The 23,397-nt window shown below is 47.0% G+C and overlaps 1 protein-coding gene across 1 annotated transcript in view; it reads right to left on the bottom strand.

The window, feature by feature from the left end:
• Positions 1 to 317: 317 nt before the first annotated feature.
• Positions 318 to 23,397, bottom strand: part of LAMB1 (laminin subunit beta 1) — a 40,407-nt gene continuing 17,327 nt past the window's right edge. The window contains exons 17-33 of the mRNA XM_052681111.1: positions 22,818 to 23,022; positions 22,537 to 22,680; positions 22,214 to 22,445; positions 20,991 to 21,154; positions 20,638 to 20,862; positions 19,731 to 19,948; positions 18,913 to 19,009; positions 10,907 to 11,276; positions 9,145 to 9,329; positions 7,675 to 7,916; positions 5,598 to 5,801; positions 5,065 to 5,209; positions 4,090 to 4,297; positions 3,743 to 3,884; positions 2,779 to 2,955; positions 1,486 to 1,645; positions 318 to 632 (exon numbers count right to left, since the gene is read on the bottom strand). Coding sequence (XP_052537071.1) covers positions 496 to 632; positions 1,486 to 1,645; positions 2,779 to 2,955; positions 3,743 to 3,884; positions 4,090 to 4,297; positions 5,065 to 5,209; positions 5,598 to 5,801; positions 7,675 to 7,916; positions 9,145 to 9,329; positions 10,907 to 11,276; positions 18,913 to 19,009; positions 19,731 to 19,948; positions 20,638 to 20,862; positions 20,991 to 21,154; positions 22,214 to 22,445; positions 22,537 to 22,680; positions 22,818 to 23,022 — 3,255 coding nt within the window. The 3' untranslated portion in view covers positions 318 to 495. The remainder of the gene's footprint in view (positions 633 to 1,485; positions 1,646 to 2,778; positions 2,956 to 3,742; positions 3,885 to 4,089; positions 4,298 to 5,064; positions 5,210 to 5,597; positions 5,802 to 7,674; positions 7,917 to 9,144; positions 9,330 to 10,906; positions 11,277 to 18,912; positions 19,010 to 19,730; positions 19,949 to 20,637; positions 20,863 to 20,990; positions 21,155 to 22,213; positions 22,446 to 22,536; positions 22,681 to 22,817; positions 23,023 to 23,397) is intronic.

Raw genomic sequence — 23,397 nt, 5'->3', positions numbered from 1 at the left:
AAATCAGAAGTGTTACAGTGAAATGAAACTTGCTTAAACCACTTTCATGCAGAGAGTACACATCCCTTGTAGAGTACTATGATGTAAATGCCAGCTAACCATGAGAGGGGAGGCATTTCTTCTTTTTCTGTTAACTTTGTTCTGAGTTATCATCCTATACTTCACAGTAATCAGAGCTCTTATTTAGAATGTTGTAGTTGGAGCCAGTATTTTATTAGGAGATCTCTAGCTAGTTTAAAAACAAGACTTGCAGAAACTCATGGATTAGTTGCACCTACTGAAAATAACATGGAACTTAATGAGTCATACTAAGTACATACAGTGATACAAAAGTACTGTTTATTTTCAGTGTCAAAAAGTTAATTCTCTTTGGTTCTGTGACTTAGAAGTCAGTATCAAACCTGTTCACTTTATCAGGTCTTAGTGTACTGTCAAAAACAACTAGTATAATACTTGTATAAACCCATCCTGAACACAACTGTTTCCTGCTCCCATTTATAAGCAGGTGCTGTACACAGCAACTTTCTGGCTGATTGTCTGTAAGAGGGAGCGAACTGTCTCTTCCAGCTCCACCAGCTGCTTGGCTTTGTCTTCCAGAACTTTCTGATTGTTTTCATATGTATTTTCCAATTCTGTCAGCAAAGGAAGAGGAAGAACAGCTTAATTAATATGTTTTAGTGTGATAAAATATCAAATGTAACTTATGGAAAAACTACCATTCAAACTAATTGTCTTGTGGAAGAAAAACTGATCTACAGTAGCAAAGGCTGGCATGGCACCTTCTGTTTCTTTTGTACTGGGACATAAAACAACAGAAGTAATTTTCTGTAAGTGCAAAAACTGTGCTTTGATTCATGTTGACAATAACTGCTATTCCCTACTGTTAGAGGATCTTCTGTTGATGTGAAAAGTTTTGGCTTGTTACAGTCAAAATATTCAGTGAGTGATTGTAGCTGTGCAGGAACAAGTGAGAGGAAGCATGAGTTCCCAGCCTGGCAAAAACAGAAGGAAAACCTTCCTCCTCTCTGATGGGCTGACTGCCCCCTCTGTTTCAGTCAGCTTGAACTGGCCATTGTGTTAGAGTCGTCTGTAAGCTGGAACTGCTGTATCCTCATTACTCTTTGATTTAAATACGTTCCAGGGTGTGTGAGGGGAATTGCAGATGGTATTCTGGGTTGTCTGTCAGGAGTTTGACTGCTTTTGGTGTTGCTGACCAATCGTGGTTACTTATGTTGTAATTCTTCTGTGTAATGTTTCTCTGAGCAGTGTAGGTGCCATTGCAGAAGTTTGTGTCTCTTAAGTTTTTGCTCTCTTTGATACAAGGATTCATGATCATATTTGTCCAAAATAAGAAAAGCTGTTTGAACTTCAGCACCAAAGAATAAACTTTTTTTTCTTTTCCTGCTGCTGGTGAACACTTGGTTGAACAGCACGATAGTGCTTTGTATTCTACAGCAGTACCTTACCTCCTCAGAACAGCCTTACCTTTGAGCAGCTGCAGCTTGCTGTTGGCTTGAGCCAGCAATGCCTTTGCTTCCTCTTGCAACATGCCGGCTTTCCTCCTCGCGTCAGCCGACTCCTCTGTCTTTTTGGTGATGAGATCCTCCACGGTTTTGTACTTGCTGTTCAGCTCGGTGTCGAGGACCTGTTGTTCCACACACAAACACAAGATGGAGCCACTCAAAAGACAATGCAGAGGGAGCTGCCCGATATCCGGGCTAAGGAGAGCAGTGTCAGCTCAGGTAACAAAAACAGCAACAGGGTCGAGGGATTTCCTGTTAAATATGCAAGATTTAAAGAGTCCGTGCGAAGACTCTTCAGTGTCTCTTGCACATCTGTGGCTGTTCTACAGCTCCAACACTAACACAGCATGGACTGCAGTTACACAATTCTGGAGCTCGGGGAAGTCAGAGCCCCTGACACACTGGGGCAGTGGGGGAGGAACAGCATTGCTGCCTTTTCAGTAAGAACAGCTGCCTGGCTCTTGAAGGTGAGGGTACTGGAGATGACATCAGGTTCACTTCTCAGCTGTGCTTTTTCCCTGTGAGGTTAAGGAGTACTACACCACAAATGAATTCAACTAGTAAGCAAGTCTGCAGCAGTACTAGAACCCTCTGGGGTCTGATGACCACCTGAAATACTACTTAGTGTTTGGAAATAACTGTTTGGTGGATAATGCATTCCTCTTAACAGAAAATGTCTCTCGAGACTGATGGGTTAATTCCAGCCAAAAGACTGGAGAAATGAAAACTTCCTTTGGCAGATTTGTCAAGTGTTTTGTTAATGAACATTCTTTTGGTATTACGAAGGTGTATAGCAGACACTGGGAATTATGCCATATGGTCAGAGTGAATTCTGCATCTCTGATATTTAGAAATGAGACTGGTTTCATAGTGAGCTAAGGATTTATTCTTGCCACTTGATTCCGTATATGCCCAACTAGGGTTTCTTTGGCCTGAACATCATTGTAGAAACAGTTTATTTTTCATCTACGTTTGCCAGTTGACCTGTAGCAGACAGTGAAGCTGAGGGACAGAAACAGATCTGTGAAAGGCTGATAAGTGGTAATGAGGCATATTTCCTGCAACTATTTTTGAACCTGACAACTTCCTAATGCTTCTCTCTCTTTACATTTAAAAAAAGTAAAAAAAACACCTCAGTAAGTGCATTAAGCACTTTTTTTTTTTTTTTGGCTGATAAACAAAGTAGATCAAGTGAATTCAGCACCCGGGGTAAGTTTTGTTGGCTCTCCTTTATTATCTTTCCCAAACTTCTCACCTGTTTAACTTCTTCAGCATTCTGTTTTGCAGAAACAATTTTTTCTTCTATGTTGCCCACATTTTCTGAATTGGTAGCAGCCTTTTGCTTAAGGTCTTCAACGCTCCTCTCAAGTGCAAACAGACGTAAAGTGGCATTGTTCAGTGTTTCTTCAGATGCGGCGTTTTCAGACTGAATCTAACAGGAAGAGGGACAAAGATACACTTTCAAAAGACTCTGAGTATCATATAAGCTTTCTTGTAAGTTCTGATCCACTCATTAGGTAACCTCAATAGATCTAATACTTAAGTGTTTTATTTTGTTAAAAATGGACAATTGCAACTGGGGTGAAAGAGCCCACTGCTTTAAGATGAAGTACACTGAAATCTCCAGAAGCATTAAGAGTTTCATTAGGAATCACTTGATTGCATTGCACATGCTTAAGAGTTGCTTCATCTGCAAACAGAACTTCACAAGTTCATTATCAAATGATAGTGCTAAGTGTCTGAAGTTGTCCATCTCTTAAGCTGGCCAAACTGAATGGGTTAGCACTATGGTCTAGTGAGAGCCATGAGTTAAAGCCTGAAAATCCATTATCTAACAATTACAGCAATTACCACTTCAATCTAGCATCAGTTTTCTCCTGTTGCAGTGAATGGCACTTTTAGACAGTGTGGTTACGCCAATACACTGCTGCCAAGGGCCTGACATGTATGACTTCATAGGGATCTTGGCACACCTGCTACAATCCTACTTGTGTAACTTCAGTGGTGCATGATATGGGGTGAGAAAAGCCTTTTTTCTTTAAGAGCTTGTAGGCCTCATGTTATCTCATATTCTGACTCATATAGTAAAGGCCAGAACGGTTTAGACTCATTCTAAGTGCAGTCTTTGATTTGCCTTCCTTAGACATCCTTACATTGGTTTCTGAATATCAGACACATTCCTGTTAGTGCATCTTAAAGCATACTTGGAAATAACTTACTGAGGTCAGCAGGTCTTGAGTTCCTTTAATATCTTCATCAGCTTGTTTTATGGCTTTTTCAGCTGCATTTTGAGCCTTTTCAGCTTCCTCTAGTGCTGCTTTCACCATGTCTGCAGTGACTTTAACATCTGTTGCACCTTTGCTGTGGAGCAAAACTAGGTTAGCATGAAAACTGCTTTTACTTTGCAGTGCCATACACTACAAAGGGCCGTTTTTGCCCCACAGTCAATGAATGGGAAGTCTGCTTTGTGGTAAGATAAACTCTGCGTTCCCTGGTAGAGTGAGATGGAAGTCTCATTCCATTTCCTGGTGACAGTAACCACCAAATGCAAAATGGGGTTGCATACCTTGCTTTCTTAGCTTCCTCCAGTAGCATTTCTGCTCTTGCAATGTCTCCAGCACTCTGCTGCAGAATGACCTCGACATCAGAAAGGCTTTCCACGCGTTCACGGATGTCTTCTGTCAGCGCTTGCAGCTGCTGGGGGGTGCTGGGCATCTCCATATTCAGCACTTCATTAGCCACTGCCTCAATGCTGTCCAGGTCAGCACTGTCTTCTACAGATAGGCAGAAATGACACAGGTGTGAGTCAAAGCTTCCTGCTGTCAGGTCTCAGTATTCAACATTTCTGTCCACGTGCTCCCTCAAGAAGCAAAATCATGGAAAAAGCTTCCTCCTCCAGACTGCAGTACATCAGGGTATTAAAAAGGCTTCCTTAGGGTGACACTTCTCTCTAAGGAGAGGCCCAGCAGGCACAAAGGCCCTCCTCCTAGCATCATTCTCTTGGAAGCATTTTGCTGATCTCAGTGATCAGCTACCTCATACCAGGGCTGCGGTGGGCTGCAAACCCAGAAGAAGGGAAGCCAACAGCTACATGCAAATGTATTTGTGCTAATAGTATACTCAGCCTTGTGCTAACAGAAGGAATAGGTTTGCCATGCTGCCGCTCAACAATGAAAAGTGGCCCTCACTTATCCTTTACCCGTTATCTCACGTGGAGAAAACGTCAGAGTTTCTAACTGTGGCTGTCCTCCCCTTTAATAGCACTGTGCAGTTCTGGCCAGAACTTAGGAACACACTTGGCAAGTTAGAGAAGTACAATGGTCTCAGCTGAAAGGAACGAAACAATGGGCTACAGATCAGTCTTTCTCCTATTGTTTTGGTTTTCTCACTCCCAGATTTCATCATACTCAGTAAATCTGGCTGAAAACAGCCAGGGGAGGATGATGACTATTGTGTTACCCCTTGGAGAATGATGCCAAAGAAAGAAAAAGAGTTTTCACAGATGTAGAGACAAGAGATAATGTGAGTGTAAGGTTTTTACGCATGAGGAAGTCTCTGATCTGCTTAATAAGATTTCTCAGATCTTCATTGCTTCTGTCCACTTGTTCCTTTGTAGCGTTGGTTTTGAGCAGAACTTCTTGTGCATTCTGTTTGGCTTCATCAGCTCTCTGCTTTGCTTCAGAAACCTGAAGAGAAGAAAGTAGAGGGCTTGACTACATATTTGTGTATGCTTTCAGGCTTGATTTACAACAAAAATTCAGTTGGAGGCAGAGGTAACAGTAATGAGAAATACTTCTTCTCATAAAACTCACAGAACACTTTCAAGAGCTGGCTGTGATCCACATCACCAGTGTTAGTTTAAACAACTCATAGTGATGTTTGGAGTAACGCATGAAACTTTACTTCAGCAAGCTGAAGTCTGAGTATTTTTACAAGTTTGATGATGTTACACAACTAGAAAGAAAGACTGTGAAGTAAACCAGGCACATACTTTGTCAATTAGTGTCTAAACTTAGGTTACCACTGTAAGATTTCTGTTTTCTTTTTTATTGCAACAAATGATTTATGTATTACCATTCTGGAGAGTTGCTCAACTTCTGCCAACGCACTGAGGATGTCTCTGTCAAAGTCCATGGCCTTCTGCCATGCGTTGTGAGCGACAGTGACCAGCCCATCACAGCCAGGTCCTCCACACTTCCTCTGCCCTGCAGCAGTCCGGCAGTGCAGCCCCCCACACTCTGACTCAGCACAAGAGGCTCCCACTGGTGTGCCACACATCTGTGAATGAGACAAGGGCAGGATTACAGCCTTGTTTTTATTGCTGAGGCGTGAGGGGATGGCATCCTAAATACCACAGCACAACAAAATACATATGACCATCTTTATGGGTCCCTTCCAACTTGGGATATTCTATGATAGCAAATGATGCTGAAGTAGAGCAGATGGTTCCTGCATCAGTCCGTATCAGCACAATGTCAGTCCTTCTGCACCCTTTCCACAACTCTCTGCCTTTAACTTGATTTCAGCTAGCCAGCTCCCTGCTGCTGGAGTAGCTTGAGGGCAGCTGTGCCTTCATTGTCTGCTTTTCCTGTCAGCCTAACCAGAAAGCTGCCTTCAGGCTCTTTTACAGGCTGGAAGCTACTACTGCCTGTACGCCTTCTGTTTGATACCAGTCTTACTACCATTGGAGGAAACAGTGGCTAATCCAAGCAGCTTTTTTAAAAAAGAAGAATGTGTTCTGTACAGGATAGGCTCTTTTCCTTTGCTACCTTGGGGAGAGCAAAGGAAAATAAATAAAATACCAAACAGGAAACTTCTTCACCTCTCTTGAAAAGCTGTCCCATTCCCTTCCGTCAAATGTTTGTTCTATCACAATGCTTTCCAATTTGTGATAATGAAATCAGAAGAGACCAACTTTGTTGTTTTTTTAAAATAAAACTACTCTAATTGGCAGTTTTTACTAAGCTTATCCACTATTGTGGCCAACTGGACAATGAAATCATCAGAAGTTGTTTTAGCCAGATGGAAAATCCTTTACTCCTGTGAGGCTCTCTTCCCGTTCCACCCCACTCCTTATGCCAAAGGATCGTCACAAACTGATGTACTTTCAGCCAAGAATCTCTCTGGGAACACTGAGGGGCTGTGCCAAGTTAGCTGCAGCTGGCTCCTGTGAAGTGTAATGGATTCCCTCTTACCTGTTTGGCACGCAACCCAGCAGTAGCTAGAAAGCAAAAAGATTTTGTTTCTGCATCCCATGATTACACCTCCAAGCAACTAACTCAGTGTTTACTACTTTGATAACATCTAACCAGGATTTTCGGTCCTCAAGAACACATTAGGCAGGAATGTAGGGGCTGGGAAACTAAACAAAAAGATTCCTTTTCTTCTCTTCCCAAGAAAAAGGAGACAGGACTGGGGTGGGTGGTTGTCATTGTAAAGGACCAGGACAATTCACTGTGAGAAGACCTCATCCTCTCACGCAGGCCCAGCCCTGCCCAGAGGAGTTAATGAGCTCTCCCTTCTGTGGGACTTCAAGTGGGATTGTTCTCTGAATGCAGTCGGCTGCCTTCAAAGGGAAGCTGAAGGAACACCCTGCCTCACCCCAGAGAAAACCACTCTTGATCATATTTACAGATGAGCAGGCAGCTTCAACAGGGACTGTGCCCTTTTGACTCCAGCTCCCCGTAAATTCTGCTTTGTTTAAAGCAGAATGGTGGGAGTGTGGCAATACCAAGGAGGGCAGCATGAGCACTGCACAGGCATGGCGTGTACTCTGAAATGCTGCAAAAACAAGGCAGCCCAGGAAAAGCAAGCATGTTAACTGAGATTTAAGAGGTCGGCTCTTGGTCCAATGGACTCACTAAACTTTGCTGCACTTGAGAGCTCTGCCTGCAGCAAAGAGATTTGGTTTAGGATGTTTTGGGCTGAGCTTCTAAAAGCAAGAGGGAGAACAACATAAAGGACTGATGCCTGAAGACCTATAGGTGTCTTGGAGCCCATGCAATTCCCCATCATCAATGAAATCTGCTTTTTTAAGGAAAAAACTGTACTGCCCACTGTCCAGCTCTAAACAGCTTCTTCCTGCCTGCTGCTTCTTCACAAGCCCAACTTTTTGCTGTAGGTTTTATCCCAGCAGTTCTCAGCCAAATACCTTTGCTGATGCTTCGGCGAGATCCAGGCTTTGCAGCTTGCCGGCGAGTTCATCCAGGAGGCGCGACTGCTCCTCTTGCTTAGCCTTGAACTGGGCCTCCTTCTCATTGATTAAGTCTTCCACTTCCTGCCGTGTCTGTGCTGACAGCTCCACGGTGCTCTCAGGGTGGACAGTGGAAGCATTGACCCTTTCCTCTGCCTCCAGGGACATCTGGAAATACTTGGTGATGCTGTCCAGGGCTCCTGCAGAAATCAGACAGAAATCAGACAGAGCCGCTCAGAAATCCGTTAAGTAACATGGAGTAATTTAAATCGCGGAGGCTGGCGGATGGCACATCTGGGTGAGCATCAAGTCAAAGCAAACAACAGCCTCTTTAGCTGCACTCCGTCCTGCTGTAAGGATGACAAAATTTGTCCTGTTGTTTGAATACTCAAATTTTTTTTTTGGTTGAAAGTGTCAGGTTTGCTGGTTTTAAAGTTAAGCAGTTCTCTGACACAAGAACTGACTTAGGCCCTGACAGTGAATGGAGACCCAACCTTTCAGGTTCACAGGGCAACGTTCTATTTTCTAAGGATTTGCACGTGCTGTTATTTCTTGTTGCTGCATAGATGTCTGGTGTAGTAGCAGTGGAGTAACTGCTTGGAAACTGGTCAGAGTTCTCCCAGAAAACAACTTTCTGATGAAAGGCTCTGATTTATGGAAGCATTCATTTTGGATAACTACTGGAGAGGCCCCAGGAGGGTCAAGGGACCCCCGCAGGAGCAGCCACACTCTGCACCTCGGAGCAGCTCTCCTCTACACAGTGCCACAAGTCAGGGACTCCCCAGTTCCTACAACCTTTTTGCCTCATTCTGTGAAACCCTACATTCATTGGAAACGACCTCAGGCTTCCTGCAAAGCAGGAAATTAAAAAATAAATAAATACTTTAAGTTGGAATTAGGTCAGCTTTCAAAACTTCCCCAGAATTCAGCGGCCTGCCTCTCTCAGCAAACTCTGACCATGACAGAAGCCTGGCACAGCACCATTCCAGTGGGCACAAAGGTTTGCTCTCCTGGGAAGAACTGGGCTCTTGTGGTGTGCTCCTGTCACAAAGGGACAGGGAGTTTTTCAAACAGAATTTAACAGCCTGGCAAGAGCAACCGAAAGGTGCAGATGTATCCTGGAATCTGCTTCGCTTCCAACTGTTGTGCCCCCATCTAAAATGTATTTAATTGAAATCTTAAAGTCTCTGAAGTTCTCATGCCCCAGGAACTTGAGCCAGCATTGCAATGCACAGAGGGAGAGAGGAAGGGGTGAGGGGGCAAAACAGAACCTCTGCTGCATCAGCAACTCCACTAATGCACAGTGAGAAGCTGCCTCTAAGAACTGAGTTTCATTACAAGTTAGAAGATTAACCTGGGATTTTAAACCATGCACTAATTAAATCTTCAACCACCCCACTGCTTTCTCCCCCTCCGTGTGACACTCACCCCGAACATCAGAGATCTTGATGAACTCTAGCTGTTCTGCCAGCTCCTTCACGACACGATCCAGGCTTTTAGCATCTGTCTCCAGCGCGCTCAGGTCAGCATCGGTGCTATTGCTCTTCTCTGCTAAGGTTGAGAGGCTTGCTTCTATGTCCGCTATCTTAATGGTAACGTCAGCTGTCAGCTTGCTGCAGAACAGAGGAGGAGCACTTAGTGGGGGCAGAAGAAGAGCTCTAAGCTCAGTTCAGCTCAGCAATGGTTAGAGCTGTACCATGCTGCTCCCACGGCAGGGCTCACCCTCCCTCGGCAGAGCTGTGATTTGTAACAACATGCCTACCTAGAATGCTGCTTTGTTTCCTTTATCACACAAAACTACTTTTTAATCTACAGCACGTTTATAAACTCAAAGCACCAAATTACTCAGAAAACAGCTGCTTTGTGTAAGATTAACTGGAGGCAGATTCCAGAGGACTGGTGTAATGCTCTTGTACCATGGCAACTGCATAGGTCAGAGCTGACTACTATGATCCATACATAATTTGCTCCCCCCCCCACAGCTACAAATGCAGTTTTGATTACTATGAACTCATGGGACAGATCTGAACTTCAGGAAGGGGGGAGGAGGGGAGGGGATTGGAATAGTTAGATGGTTTGGTTTTAATACAATGGATTCTTTTAGCTTCTCTGTAAAGATCTCTTCCCATCATCCGTTCTCTGGGGCTAAGGAGAACCTCCTGCATGGCCTTAGTGCACCCAGGAGCAGGCTTCAGCTGCTGGGATAACCCTAAAAGGAAAGACAACTGCACGATACAAGGCAGAGCTGTTGCAGAACAGAGCTGGGCACAGGAAACTTCCCATCCATGGCAATCCCACCACACCCAGCAATTCCTCACGCTGTGAGAACTGGGCAGCATTTAATCTCTGTGATCAGTTTCCATCTCCCCCAACAGCTCAGCAGGCTGCTGTTTGCCAGCAGCCCTTCAAAATCCAATACTTCCTTCTCTGTACAGCCAGAGATGAGCTCTAACACACCAGTTAGAGAAGATCAGCTCCACAGGTGCTCCCTCAGTACACAGAGCCAACACAGCAACAGCAGCACAGGGGCTTTCCAGCTGAAGAGGGGGTTGCAGGGCACAAGCCCATTCTTAATTGAGATATTTGTGCTTTGATCCTCTCCCACTTGCTTTGTGCAGTCCCCTGACAATGCACAAACAAAGCTCTAGCAGTTGCACAACTGTCCCATCTGTGAAAGCACAAACCCCCTTTTTCAGTATGCTCAGCTCTAAAACAAAATACAGGCTCTGACCCCGAGCAGTATGGAAACAAGTGCTGTGACCGAGCAGCTGCTCCCTCCACCCCAAGCTCAGAGTGCAGAAAGAAAGCCTGAAGAAGTTTCCAACCCATCGGCTACAGGCGGAAATCCAGGAATTTAATCTCTCCTCTCTTCATTCTCTCACACAATAGCAGTGGTTGTCCTTTGCCCCGGGGAGATCGCAAAGCAAGCGTGAGCAGCTGGGTGCTAATTAGCAGCCGGTAATTAGCTGCCCTGTGCAGCCTGTGCTGCTCCTGCCTTCCTGGCCAGCTTTCTACTTATGGGATGGGGTTTTGGTACCATGCTGAGACGCTCCAACAGGGCCATGCCGTGCACTGCCAGGGTGCCTTCTAACCCAGTGTGCGGCCTACACCTGCTCCCTCAGCCCCAGCCCGGCAGCATTCCCACTCCTCCCCAAGCTACATTTATCCACCTAACCGCAACCGTACTCACTCTGCTTCCTCAAAGAGATTCCCAATGTTCTTCAGTGGCTCAGCGGCTGGATTTTGAGCGATGATGGCTTTGATTTCACCCAGCTTCTCTTCCAGGGTGCTGAGCGTCTGCTGGTAGGGGCCGACGACCCCTGTGATTTTCAGAGCATTTGCCCTGTCCAGGAACTGCTGGGTGCGGTTGGTCAGCTCGCCGACGATGACATCCCAGAGGGCGAAGCACTGGTGGCAGGGCACACAGTCAGGGAAGAAGCCCGAGTAGCCCCGGGAGCACTTGTCGCAGCGCGGCCCTTCCACTCCCTCGTTGCAGATGCACCGCCCTGTGGCACGGTCACACTGCGGGGTCTGGATGCCGCGGGGGTTGCAGTCGCAAGCTGGAAGGAGAAAAGGGTACTGTGAGAGCTGAGGAACATAAAAGCAGATGGAATGGAATGGTGAAATGAGGACGGAGGTGGTCTGTGGATTATTAGCAGCTGACTGGCTGTGTCTGCTTGGGTATGGGGAACCGGGGCTGAGCTAGAGGTAGTGACAGGAGGGCAGAAGCCCCAGGACAGGACGGGAGCACCCCATCTGCACACATCAAAAATGGCCCAACAGTGGGGTGAGAGAGGGCACATCCTGCAGTGCTGGGCATCCGTCTGACAGCCACCAAAAGATCCTGTTTCACTCCTACCAGGGTAAGCGGAGCAAGGCTGCCCCGATGGGAAAAGAAATGTCAGGCAGGCACCCAGCAGAAGGCTTAAGAGAAAGACATGACTGAAATGGAAAAGGTGAACAAGGAACAACCGGTCACTGTCTCTCCCAGCACAGCCACAGGGAGTAACTGAGGAATGCAACACACACTGAGAAACAAACAGCCTCCCCTGCACCTCCCACAGAAAACACCAGCAGATAGCTGGTTACAGTGGTGAGCTAAACTGCAGAGCTCCCTTCCACAAGACACTGCAGGTCCTAAAAGCTGAAGTGACTCCAGAGAAGACCAAAACCAATCCATGGACTGACAGCATACAGCACAAAGGCTGGGGCCTGGCCTTGGGTGCCTTCCCAGACACTTGGAAATATTTGGGGGGTGGGATGTGTAGGGATTGGGATGCAGCACTGAGGGCCTGGCACAGCACTGATGTTCTGCCTACACAAAAGACGGGTAAAAATCAGGCAGTGAGAAACAGAGCAGGGAGATGCAAAATGATATATGTTGTTGTGGGCAGCCCTGCCCAAGGGGAGGAAAGGAGCCTGCTCCAGCATGGATGCTGCCAGCCTGCTGCACACTGCTCGTCACCCTCCAGGTGGAATCAGGCCCATTAACTGATTTTTTGCAAATTAATTCACATGATGAGTGATAAATTCAAGTGATGAGATTTGGGCAACACCCTTTCTAACAAGCTTTTAGAAGAATAAATGCACTTCTTCAGCACTAACCTGTGTGAAGAGGAGTTAATCTGCTCACTTTTTGATGCATGGTCATTTCTGAAAGCACACTCTGCATGCAGAGCAGAGGCAGTTTCCATGCAGCAGAGCTGTTGCTTTCCCTCTCCTCAACTGCAGAGGAAACTACCAGCCTGCAAAGCTCTCAGCAAAGGGATGCCACAAAGAATAAAAAGAGGCTCTGAAAATGTACAGGTCATCTACCTGCCATCATGACACTTGTAAAGCTGGAGCAGGTCAAACACACGTTCAGGGACTGCAATACTTGATAAAAGCCTTCACTTAAACATCCATTTACCAAGCATTCCTGAAGGAGGTTCTTGGCTCAAAATGGTCCATAAATGAATTCACGCACCCCAAGCACACACCCCTTTGAAGAAGGGCAAAACAAAGCTGTTTTCAAGATTGGGCATTGTTTGCTCCAACTCAAAACACAGTGGTGGTCTTCAGTTCAAGAACTGCACAAAGAGCCTCAGCCGAACAAATCAGTCCTCAGCAAAATGACTTTCTTGTACAGTGTGAATATGATAGGCAAGAGACAAAAATAACTTCTGCTGCCTGCACAATTAAGCAAAATGGTCCTTTGTTCTTTGAATTATACCCTGACACAAGAGATTGTTTTTACTTTACATTGAAAGTGCTTAAGCAGTCAGCCTGCCATGGGATATCTTCCCTGCAGGCAAACTGGCGAGTTCCTGTTTGCAGGAGGTCAGTTAACCCTTGTGACAGCTAATAAGGCTCTGGGTAGAATGATGAATTGTCCACATTCCTCTGCACAGAAAAGAGGCAAAACGGCATGTGGCTTTTCTCAGGGATCTGATCAAGTTACCCAAATACGTGCTGCTGGAAAATCAGATCACTGTATTTACATCTGGATTTAAAACGCTTAAAGAGGAATTAATTAATTAATGTTGGTAATTCTACTTCTGAATACCTGCATGTTCAGGAAAGGTGGTTGATACAGCTTTAGTAACGTTTACCTGGTAATGTGGATTACAAAAACTCTGGAGCCAGAATAAGCTGAGAGTGAGGAGGAAGATATTAAGCACTAACACATTCACAAAGCTACAGCTCAAACTCTACAACTGCCTGTTGGGAAAGGAGACAATAAATAGCAAAGAGTCGTTTATTCTAAATACAGGGCAGCACTTGGAAGGTCATCACATTTCCTGAATTCTATGAAATGTCCAAACTGAGCTACAGCCTATGGACAGCTTCATACTGTGGCACCGACTGCAACATTTCTGAGATTCTCACCAAGTGACTCTTTCAGAGTCTGGGTGGCCTTAGTGAAGTGTCCAGCCACTGCCGGAACCACCTCTGTTCCTCACCAGCCAGACTATGGGGACTTCTATCAGACATCGGAGCCCTCTTTCTAGATACTGCATTACTAATGATATTTAGCCAGTCAGAAATCCATGAGAGCTGCTCTGCTCTCCAAGGCCCCATGGAACAGTACCTCTACCATCTCCAGCTCCGCTTGCATAGAATCACAGAATGGCCTGGGTTGAAAAGGACCACAATGGTCATCCAGTTTCAACTCCCCTGCTGTGTGCAGGTCGCCAGCCACCAGACCAGGCTGCCCAGAGCCACATCCAGCCTGGCCTTGAATGCCTCCAGGGATGGGGCATCCACAGCCTCCTTGGGCAGCCTGTTCCAGTGCGTCACCACCCTCTGTGTGAAAAACTTCTTCCTAATGTCTAACACCTAAACCTGCCCTGTCTCAGTTTAAAGCCATTCCCCCTTGTCCTACCACTATCCACTCACATAAACAGCCATTCCCCCATCCTGTTTATACACCTATTTAAAGGCCACAATGAGGCCTCCCTGGAGCCTTCTCCTCTCCAAGCTAAACAAGCCTGTCTCCTGGGCCCTGGCTATTCCACATGTTGATCCACCAAAAGATTCGTGTGACATTTGACCACCATCATCGCTGAAATCAAAACAGAAAACCCCTCAATTCCTAGATATGAAGTGAATGCCATGCCAGAATGATCCAGCATACCATGTCCAGCTTATGTTTTGGTGAAAATACCCTACCATCACCTGTAGCCACAGCAGTTCTTGCTTTTCTACCACCTTGCTCATTAATGTCCAGATATGGCCACCGTGTGGCCTGTCTCCTACATGGCTCCCTGAGAAGGATTCTCTCTGCTACAGAAGTTTTGCTTCTCATGTACTCCAACAGGTGAAGTCAAACCCCTCAGAGTACAGCTGGGCTCTGGAGAGTTTGACTTAACTGGCACTCTCATTACTCTGACATAGCACTTGAGTAGCTTCACCACAGCTAATTTTAGCACATGCTTGGTTATCTTTTTTGATATCTTAAGTTTTTCCCTAGAAAAATGAGGAACACACAGGTACATCTAGGGATGCATGTGTCTTTTAGGTATTATTTAGTTGTGAGTGATGGATGGGTTTACATGGCTTTATTTCATGTTATTCATTTGGAATAGGGAAAAACAAACTAAACCTGTAAACTCCTTTTAAATGCTGTATCTACTAGAGTACTTCAGCAACTAGAAACTGGAAAAAGTAATTCATTTTGTCCTATAAAACCACACAGATGCAGAGTTTATTACAAGAGATTAAGATGCCCTAACCAATTTGGGTTGGAAACAGCCTCCAAGACAAACAGCTGACTATTCTCCTTTTGCTGACAGGAGTGGAAGAGGGTCAGGGTGAAGGTCTGAAAGTTAATGCAGACTGGCTGCTTGCTTTGAAGATCAGTGTTGGGCATGGATCAAATCTGTCCCCTGGTAAGCAGAGCAGGAAACTTAAGTACCTCCCATGGAAAATAGAGGGGAGTAAAAGAAGCTTTTGAAATCGCTAGCCAAGGATTTGAGGGTTTTCAAAGAAGCATTTACTAAATCAAACAATAGCTTTCTGTTCTGAAATGTCATTTTGGAACTGGATGTATTGTTTTCTTTAATGGAGTGTTTAACTCAGTCATACATTCTGCTGTGGCATTCTCCAATTTAAACAAAGTCACATTTTTAGCAGGAAAATTTTCTAGCCAAATTCTTCACTCAGATCTGCTGATAAGCAATTTCTGACTAAAAACACTGTATGGCATCTACTCACAAATATGTGCACACATGAACACACAGAGGATCCATAATTTTCATAGTATCTTCATGGACACATTTCAAGTAATTTTTTTGCTGATCTCCAAGACAAAATTAGCACTCACACATTTCACCGTGGCCTTGTAGAAGCATAGAGAAGAAATCCCAAAATCAAACAGCAGCTCTGCTACCTTTTCCACTGATTTAAGTATTTGCAATTCACTTCCATTTCAACTGCAGTGAATCAGTTTATTGCTGCTATAGCCAGGATGTTCTAATAGATAATGAAAGGGGTGGACAAAGGGAAGTCAAGGCGTTTAATGCCTTAGAACAGGATGATAGGAACAAGCAAGTATCATAAGCGATCCTACACAAAACTGATGAGAAATCATTTCTGTAGACATATTTTTGTTACTGCTTGAGGTGAGGGATGGAGAGCATGAAATGGCAACTCCTCCATGGCAAAAAAAAACAATAAGTTTGTTCAAATGTAATTTCCTTGCATCATTTCCTGGTGGTACTGAAGCATTTTGATAAAACCATTCAGCAATTTGTAAGGTTGAAAATTTTGCAGAGCTAGCAAATACATACAGTATTTTGACCACGGGTCAATTTAAATTGAAAAAATGCAAAGTCGTATTTCCTTTAGCGTTCACCTGACTTCCTTTAGAGAAAAGGAGATGAAATACCTGCTCGTCTCCCTGCCAAAAAAGACCTGAAGGTACTTGTGGATGGCAGCTGGACCTGAGCCAGCAGTGTGCCCAGAAAGCCAACCGTATCCTGGGCTGCATCTAAAGTAGCATGGCCAGCAGGGTAAGGGAGGTGATCCTGCCCCTCAGTACAGGACAGATATGGACCTGCTGGACGACATCCAGAGGAGGGCCACAGGAATGATCCAAGGGATGGAATACCTCCCCTACAGGAACAGGCTGAGAGCTGGAGCTGTTCAGCCTGTAGAAGAGAAGGCTGCAGGGAGACCTGAGAGCAGCCTTTCAGTATCTAAAGGAGAACTACAGGAAAGAAGGGGACAGACTCTTTAGCAGAATCTGAAGTGATAGAACAAGAAGTGGTTTCAAGCTTAAAGAGAGTACATTTAGATTGGATATAAAGAAAAAGTCTTTTGCAGCGAGGGTGATAAGGCACTGGAACAGGTTGCCTAGTTTAAGGCTCAGATATTTGGAAAAGTTCCAGCAGAATTCTCCAGAGACTTGAGTTTCATTTGTAATCTTTGTAATCCTACTATTTACTACCTTAGCAAGAATTATATGCACACAAACACTCACGTGCACACTTGCACAGCTGCACACAGCCTACAGCTGAAACAACTGCCAGAGCAAATGGGCTGGCTCCAACCCTCAGCCCAGCTTCTGCTCACTGCACTCCTCACAGGGATCTGCACAAGGCTGGGAGATGCACTGGGATTTTCCTCATCTTCTACGCCTCTCTTATGCTATTTTCAGGTGTTATGTTAAAATAAATGAAAAATCATTGTGCTTTTTTTTGAAGTATGGAGTAAGGAGTTTGCAGAGAAGCAGTCCTACAGACTTCAGGGTGCTCTCTGCAGTGTGTGTTCCCCATGGCTGGTGGCACCAAACCTAGTAAAGGGGGGTTGCAGTGCTGCCCAAATGGAGGCATGCACCCAGTGGTCTGGCCCTACTGCCATCAGTAGCAAGACAGAGGGGAGACACCAGGAGATGCTTTACATCCACTACAGGGAGCACAGGCTGCAAAATCCAAGTACCCAGACCAAGAGCAAAAACCTTTTGCCTGACTGCAGCACCGGATACCTCCAGCCTCTCCCATCTCCCCTTTCACCATCACCTGCTTTACAAAGAAGAGTGTCACAGGGCAGAACAGCCCTGATTTCTCAGCAGGATCTGCTATCTACTGGCACCAGCTTGAGAAGAGGTCACACATTACCACCTCTCGAGCCATGTACCTTGAGATTTCCATCCTTCGGCAGAGGCTACTTTCCCAGGCCAGTGGAGGATCCCGCTTTGGAGATCATGCTCACACTCCACATAAGCTTGGTGCCTGCACTGAAGCTCGTTAGTACTCACTCACTCACGGTTCAGAGTTCTGACAGCTCTCAGTCCACATTAGTGTCTTCTTCCCAAACGCTGTACAGAACATGGCCATTCTGGCTGCCTGGACTGAGCAAGGGCTCATCTTTGTCACAAATCCCCTTCTACCTCAATTCCACCTTCATTCTGGCTACAGGCCTCACTGAAATTATTTTCCAAGGGCACTGCTCTGTAATTCCTTTAACAGCACAGTTGTTCAGGTCTCCTACAAACAACTTATCTCAGAAAGCTGCGACCTTCCCACACAGCGGTTGCATTTCTGCCAGTGTTCCACCAGCTAGGGCTGAACAAGGGCTAAGAAGTTATTCTGCTCCCTCAGAGGCCATCACTTGGAAGCAAATAGGGCAATGGATTTGAAGGAAATTGTAGTGCCTTCGTGGAAAAAAATTAGGTTCCAAGGAATACATCCTCTTTCTACTTCACAAAGGTTAAAAGCAGGTTTCCACATGCTCAAAAGGCAGCAGAAACTTGATGAGAGGTCAGAAATGTTGATACGCAGCAAAATCATGCTGATAAGGTATGCAGATGGACTCCATCAATAAACTCTGATGGAGACAGCTGATACCAGGAGACAACCACTACTCTGCAGCATCATGAGGCAGCCAGCACTGCCAGAACACACGCAGCCTCTGAACAGAGAAACCTAATATGCACTCAGGAACCAGGACAATTCCCCAGCTCTTTCATCTGCAGCATTAACCAGGTGCCTGTGACCCTCCTAAGTGCTCAGATAATGGGTGCTGAGGTGTCCCTATTGTAAAGGATTTATTAAGACCACAGCAAACACATTCTTCCCTGCAGGAAAAAATACCTTAATCAATTGCAAACCCTCCTGGCAAAGACTCCTATTTGAACACATCAGAGATACAAGTTTGTTCTGGTCTGGACAATGTTTGAAACTTCTTTTTCAGCTAATGAACAGACTTGTTTATAATGAAAGGACAGAGAGAATCCAGTTTTCTAAACAACCGACTTCACTGCACTTTGTTTTCGCATATGCAGCTACAGCTAACTAGCTATATGGTCTCCACTCTCTTCTGTTTTAACCTGAAATAAAAGGAAAATCTCCCAAGTCAAAAACCTTACTTTGTCAGCCAGTCTCCCTCACACAGCACAAACAGGGACAGGAGTCTTCTACTAAGTAAAATCAAAACACAAAGAAACATACTTCCAGATCAATCTTCAAACCCAAACAAGGGTTTTCTAACCAGGCTAGTCTACCTTCCAGCATTGCAAAGTAAAGGTCAGAGAATAATTCCTTTCTTAACAGAGATGTCTGTTTCTACCGAAGAGTCCAATAAGACACACAAAAACCCACATAAATAGCACCCCAGGCTCCTGCCACATCGCCAGGAAGGCATCACAGCATTGAGGTGGACCCCATTAAACTCCCTCTCTCCTGAGGTGGGAAGACTACAGGGTACTGGACTCACCTTGGCACTCCACATTTGGATCACCCCAGAAGTGCTCCTGGCACTCCCGGCAGCTCCGGCCTCCGAAGCCCGGCATGCAATGGCACTGCCCTGTGAACTGCCGGAAACAGGGATACAGCCGCCTCAGCATCGTCACCACAGCCCAAAGGTTCTTACCCTCCCCAACCCAGCACCTCTAGCATACATGGACATCACTAGCAGAGCCAGAGAAGGGACCTTTAAGATCACTGAGTCCAGCTCACTTGCCATAGGCAGCAACACCTCCCCTAGACCAGGCTTCCCAGGACCCCGTCCCACCTGGCCTTGAACACCTCCAGGGATGGGGCGCCCATAGCTTCTCTGGGCAGCTGTGCCAGGGCCTCACCACCCTCTAAGTAAAGAATTTCTTCTTTCTGTCTAATCCAATTCTACATCCTTTAGCTTAAAATCTTTGCCTGCTGCCCTGTCACTACAGGCCCTGGCAAAAAGTCTCTCTCCATCTCCCGCACAGGCCTTCTTTAAGTACTGAAAGATCACAATAATGTCTCCCCGGAGCTTTCTTCTCTCCAGGTTGAACAGCCCCAGCCCTCTCAGACGCTTCTCACAGGAGAGCTGCCCCAGCCCTCTGACCAAGCTCCCGGTGGTTTTGGGCAGCAGGCTGTGGCGACGGCCAACATGCTGCAACTATCTAAGGTAACTTTATCCCCTATCTCCCTCACACCTCATCCCACAGCCCCTGGTTGCCATGCAAGCGGGGCGACCCATGGCTCCAACACCTCATAGCCCAGGACCAGCATTTGGCAAACACATCCCCTCACGGCTCCCTGCAGCCTTCTCACCTCATTGCAGGCCGGCCCAAGGGAGCGGGCAGCGTCGCAGTCGCAGGGCTCGCAGCCGGTGCCGCTGGCCAGCCTCCAGGTGTGGGGTGCGCAGCGGTCGCAGGTCTGCCCCACCACGCCGGGCAGGCAGCGGCACTGCCCTGTGGCCGCCTCACAGCGGCAGTTCTCCGCGTCATCGCAGTCCTCCCGCACAGTGCCCAGGTAGTTGCAGACGCACTCTGCCAAGAGAAGAGGTGGCAGCTTGGGTGTGTGGCACAGCAGGGCGGTGTGCACCCCTCAGCCCCCCGGGTCCCAAGATGGCCACTTCTCCAGCCACTGCCCCAATGCATGCACTGTGGCTGGAGGCCTGTAACGGGTCACTGTGGCCTCCAGCCTCCTACTCTTCTCATCTCTTCCTTTACAAAGGAGGCCCAGATCTTCCTGGCTCCTATCAGCTTGATGCAAGTCAGATCTGCTCAGAGCAACCAGTGACACATGCAGCAGAGCAGGACCTGCGTGCTGTGCTGGATGGGGAGAAGCAGCAAATTGTCTCCACCCCACTCCTGCTATGAAGAGGAGCAGGCAGGGCTGTGCTGGGCCACCAGGGGAGCAGAGAGAGCTTCCGAGGCAGGCTCCTGCTAATCAGTCACATCTGCAGGAATCTTTGTGTAAACAAAAGCCAAATCTCACCCCACCAGGGATGATCTGCAGATAAGAGGAAAACAAAGAGCACTAACAAGAGGGCAAGGAATGCTCCTCTGTCCAAAGCCCTATCCTTTCAGCACATGCAACCACTGTCCCTTCTCCCCTTCCTGAACACACAGCTGCACACAAGCCCAGCAGGAGGTAATTCCATTTTCCCACCCCCCCAAGGGTCTTGGTCAATTATAAAGAGCTCTGTCATTGTTTGGTACATCTCCCCACTCACTTCTGCAATCCTGCTGCAGGGCACTCCCATAGTAGCCCTGCCTACAGAGATGGCAGTTTTCACCCTCTGTGTGGTACAGGCACTTGACACACGTCCCTGTCCTCTTGTCGCAGGCCTCAGGATCGGTGCTGTCAATGTTGTTGTTGCACTGGCAGGGCTGGCAGGCACCACCGACCTCGTCGGGGCTGCCAAAGAAGCCAGACGCACATTCATCACAGCGACTGCCTGTTTGAACAAGCAGCACGACATGAATTACCATCACGGCTCAAGAGCACATAGCCCCATAAATGGCAATAAGGGCTGTTAGATGGGGAGACGCGCACTGGATTGCACTCAAGACACAGGCAGCCTACCTATGTAGCCTGTGCTACAGACACACACGACCTGCAGGGTGACCGGGTCCTGGTAACAGCCACTGGCAAACTGGCGTCCACTCTCAGGGCCGTCGGGGCAAGGACAGGGGCGGCAGTGGTCACCTGAGCCCAGGATGGGGTCTCCGTAGTAGCCAGCCTCGCACCTGTGTGATGGGGTAGACAGCATACATGGGACCACAGGCAGATGGATGGATAAATTAAGCTCAAACACTGAAAGAAGGTGAAGACCCCAAGGGCAAATAGACCCTTGCAATCCTCCTGTGCCATACACACTCTGAGCAGCTGTCTCATGCCAGGCTAAGAGCAGGAGACACATGGCACATGCTTCCACTACAAGAAAGACATTGAGGTCTTGGAGCATGTCCAGAGAAGGGCAACAGAACTGAAGGGTCTGGAGCAGAGGTCTGATGGGGAGCGGCTGAGGGAACTGGGATGCTTCAGTCTGGAGAAGAGGAGGCTCAGGGGAGACCTTATTGCTCTCTACAGCTGAAAGGAGACTGGCGAGGTGTGGGTCTCAGGTAACAGAATAGGATGAGAGGGAATGGCTTCAAGTTGCACTAGGGGAGGTTCAGGTTGGATATTAGGAGACATTTCTTCTCAGAAATAGTAGTGAGATATTGGAACCGGTTGCCCAGGGAGGCAGTGGAGTCATCATCCCCAGAGGTTCAAAAAATGGGTAGATGGCTTTAAACTAAGGGGAAATGGCTTTAAATTGGAAGAGGGTAGATTTAGACAAGATATTAGGATGAAATTCTTTACTGTGAAGGTGGTGAGACACTGGAACAGGTTGCTCAAAGAAGTTATGGATGCTCCCACCCTAGAGGCATTCAAAGGTGAGCAGCCTCGTCTAGAGGGAGGTGTCCCTGCCTATAGGTGGGGGGGCTGGAACTAGATCTTAAAGGTCCCTTCCAACCCAAACCATTCTATAATTCTATGAGGCAATTAAGGACACGTTTTAGTGGGCATGGTAGTGATGGATTGATAGTTGGACTAGATGATCTTTGAGGTCTTTTCCAACCTTAATGATTCTATGATTCTCAGGAGGGTTTCAACTGGGAAAGCCTGGTGTGAAATGGGAAGCTATGGGCAGTGTGGTCCCATCCTCCATTCCTCCTCTGGCATAAGGACTCACTTCCCCCCGCATATTCTGCATTTCACAGCAAAGGCATTGCTGGCTGTGACTGCTGTAAGGCCACAAGTACCTCTCACAGTTGGGGCCAGCCGTGTGGTCCCGGCAGTGCAGACACTCCCCGGTGTAGGGGCTGCAGTCATCGGCGTGGCCATTGCAGTGGCAGGGCTGGCAGCTGGGGAAGCCCCAGAATCCAGGCAGGCAGCGGTCACACTGCCGTCCATACACACCAGGGAAGCAGTGGCACTGGCCCGTCTCCGCATCACAGAATGAGTTGTATGAGCCTCGTAGGTGGCACTCACAAGCTGCAAGGAGAGCATGAAAGGGTTTTGGTGCGTTTTGGTGGCCAGCGCTCTACCATCAGCAGCCCAGCCCAGGGCACGACATCTCACGTACGCCTGCATCCGCTCGGCCCAAATCCAAAGGTGCCGGGTGCACATCTGTTGCACTGTCTTCCAACCACATTGGGACGGCACTGGCACTGTCCTCCGTTGGGGTCACACACTGAACTCAGTGAGCCCTGGGGGTCACATTGGCAGGCTGGGCAGAAAGAAGAGAAGCACCGAGGGCAGTGAGCATCATGGCACAGGACACACACCCCACACTCCCTGTGCGCACTTGGAAGCACCATCAAGCTTCCAGGTGCAGTCTGCTCTATTAAGCAGGTAGTTACATACACAAGGCAGTCTCGTGCAATAGCGCAGAAATGCTGAAGATGATGTTCTTGCAGACATCTGTCATTGGGGTTTTCACAACGCTCCTGCTGTTTTCCAGACACCGGTATCTCTGGAACGTTTCCCAAGCGCTGTTGGTGACCACATCTTCACCTGAGCCTCCCACGGTGAATATTTCCAGTGATTTGCAGTACGGCATGAGGACAAGCTATAGAGGTATTTCATAGAGGCACTGTGTCATTTTTTATAAATAGCCTCCACCAAAACTGCGAAAACATGCTACTATCCCACTTCCCATTATGCTTTTTAGCCCAGAAACCAAACAGGTAGACAGAAATTGGAAGAAAAGCAATGAACAATTATAGAGAACTACTACACTTTCTTCGTGGCACAGTTTTCCTATTACCAATTCTATTCATTCAGAAGAAAGAGTTGGATGCACTGTGAAAGTCCAGATCTGTGGTCCAGTAAAAGACAACCAAAGCCTCTGTGCACAGAAGGGCAATATACACACTTTGTGCCTGAAGAAATCTGTTTGAAATCTGGATTCAGCCTTAAGCAACAACTTCATAAGGTAGCATTC

This window comes from Tympanuchus pallidicinctus, unplaced genomic scaffold, assembly GCF_026119805.1.
Source record: "Tympanuchus pallidicinctus isolate F22 unplaced genomic scaffold, pur_lepc_1.0 scaffold19, whole genome shotgun sequence".
NCBI lineage: Eukaryota > Metazoa > Chordata > Aves > Galliformes > Phasianidae > Tympanuchus > Tympanuchus pallidicinctus.
The sequence above is the reverse complement of the archived record's forward strand: the minus strand, read 5'-3'. Positions and strand labels throughout refer to the sequence as shown.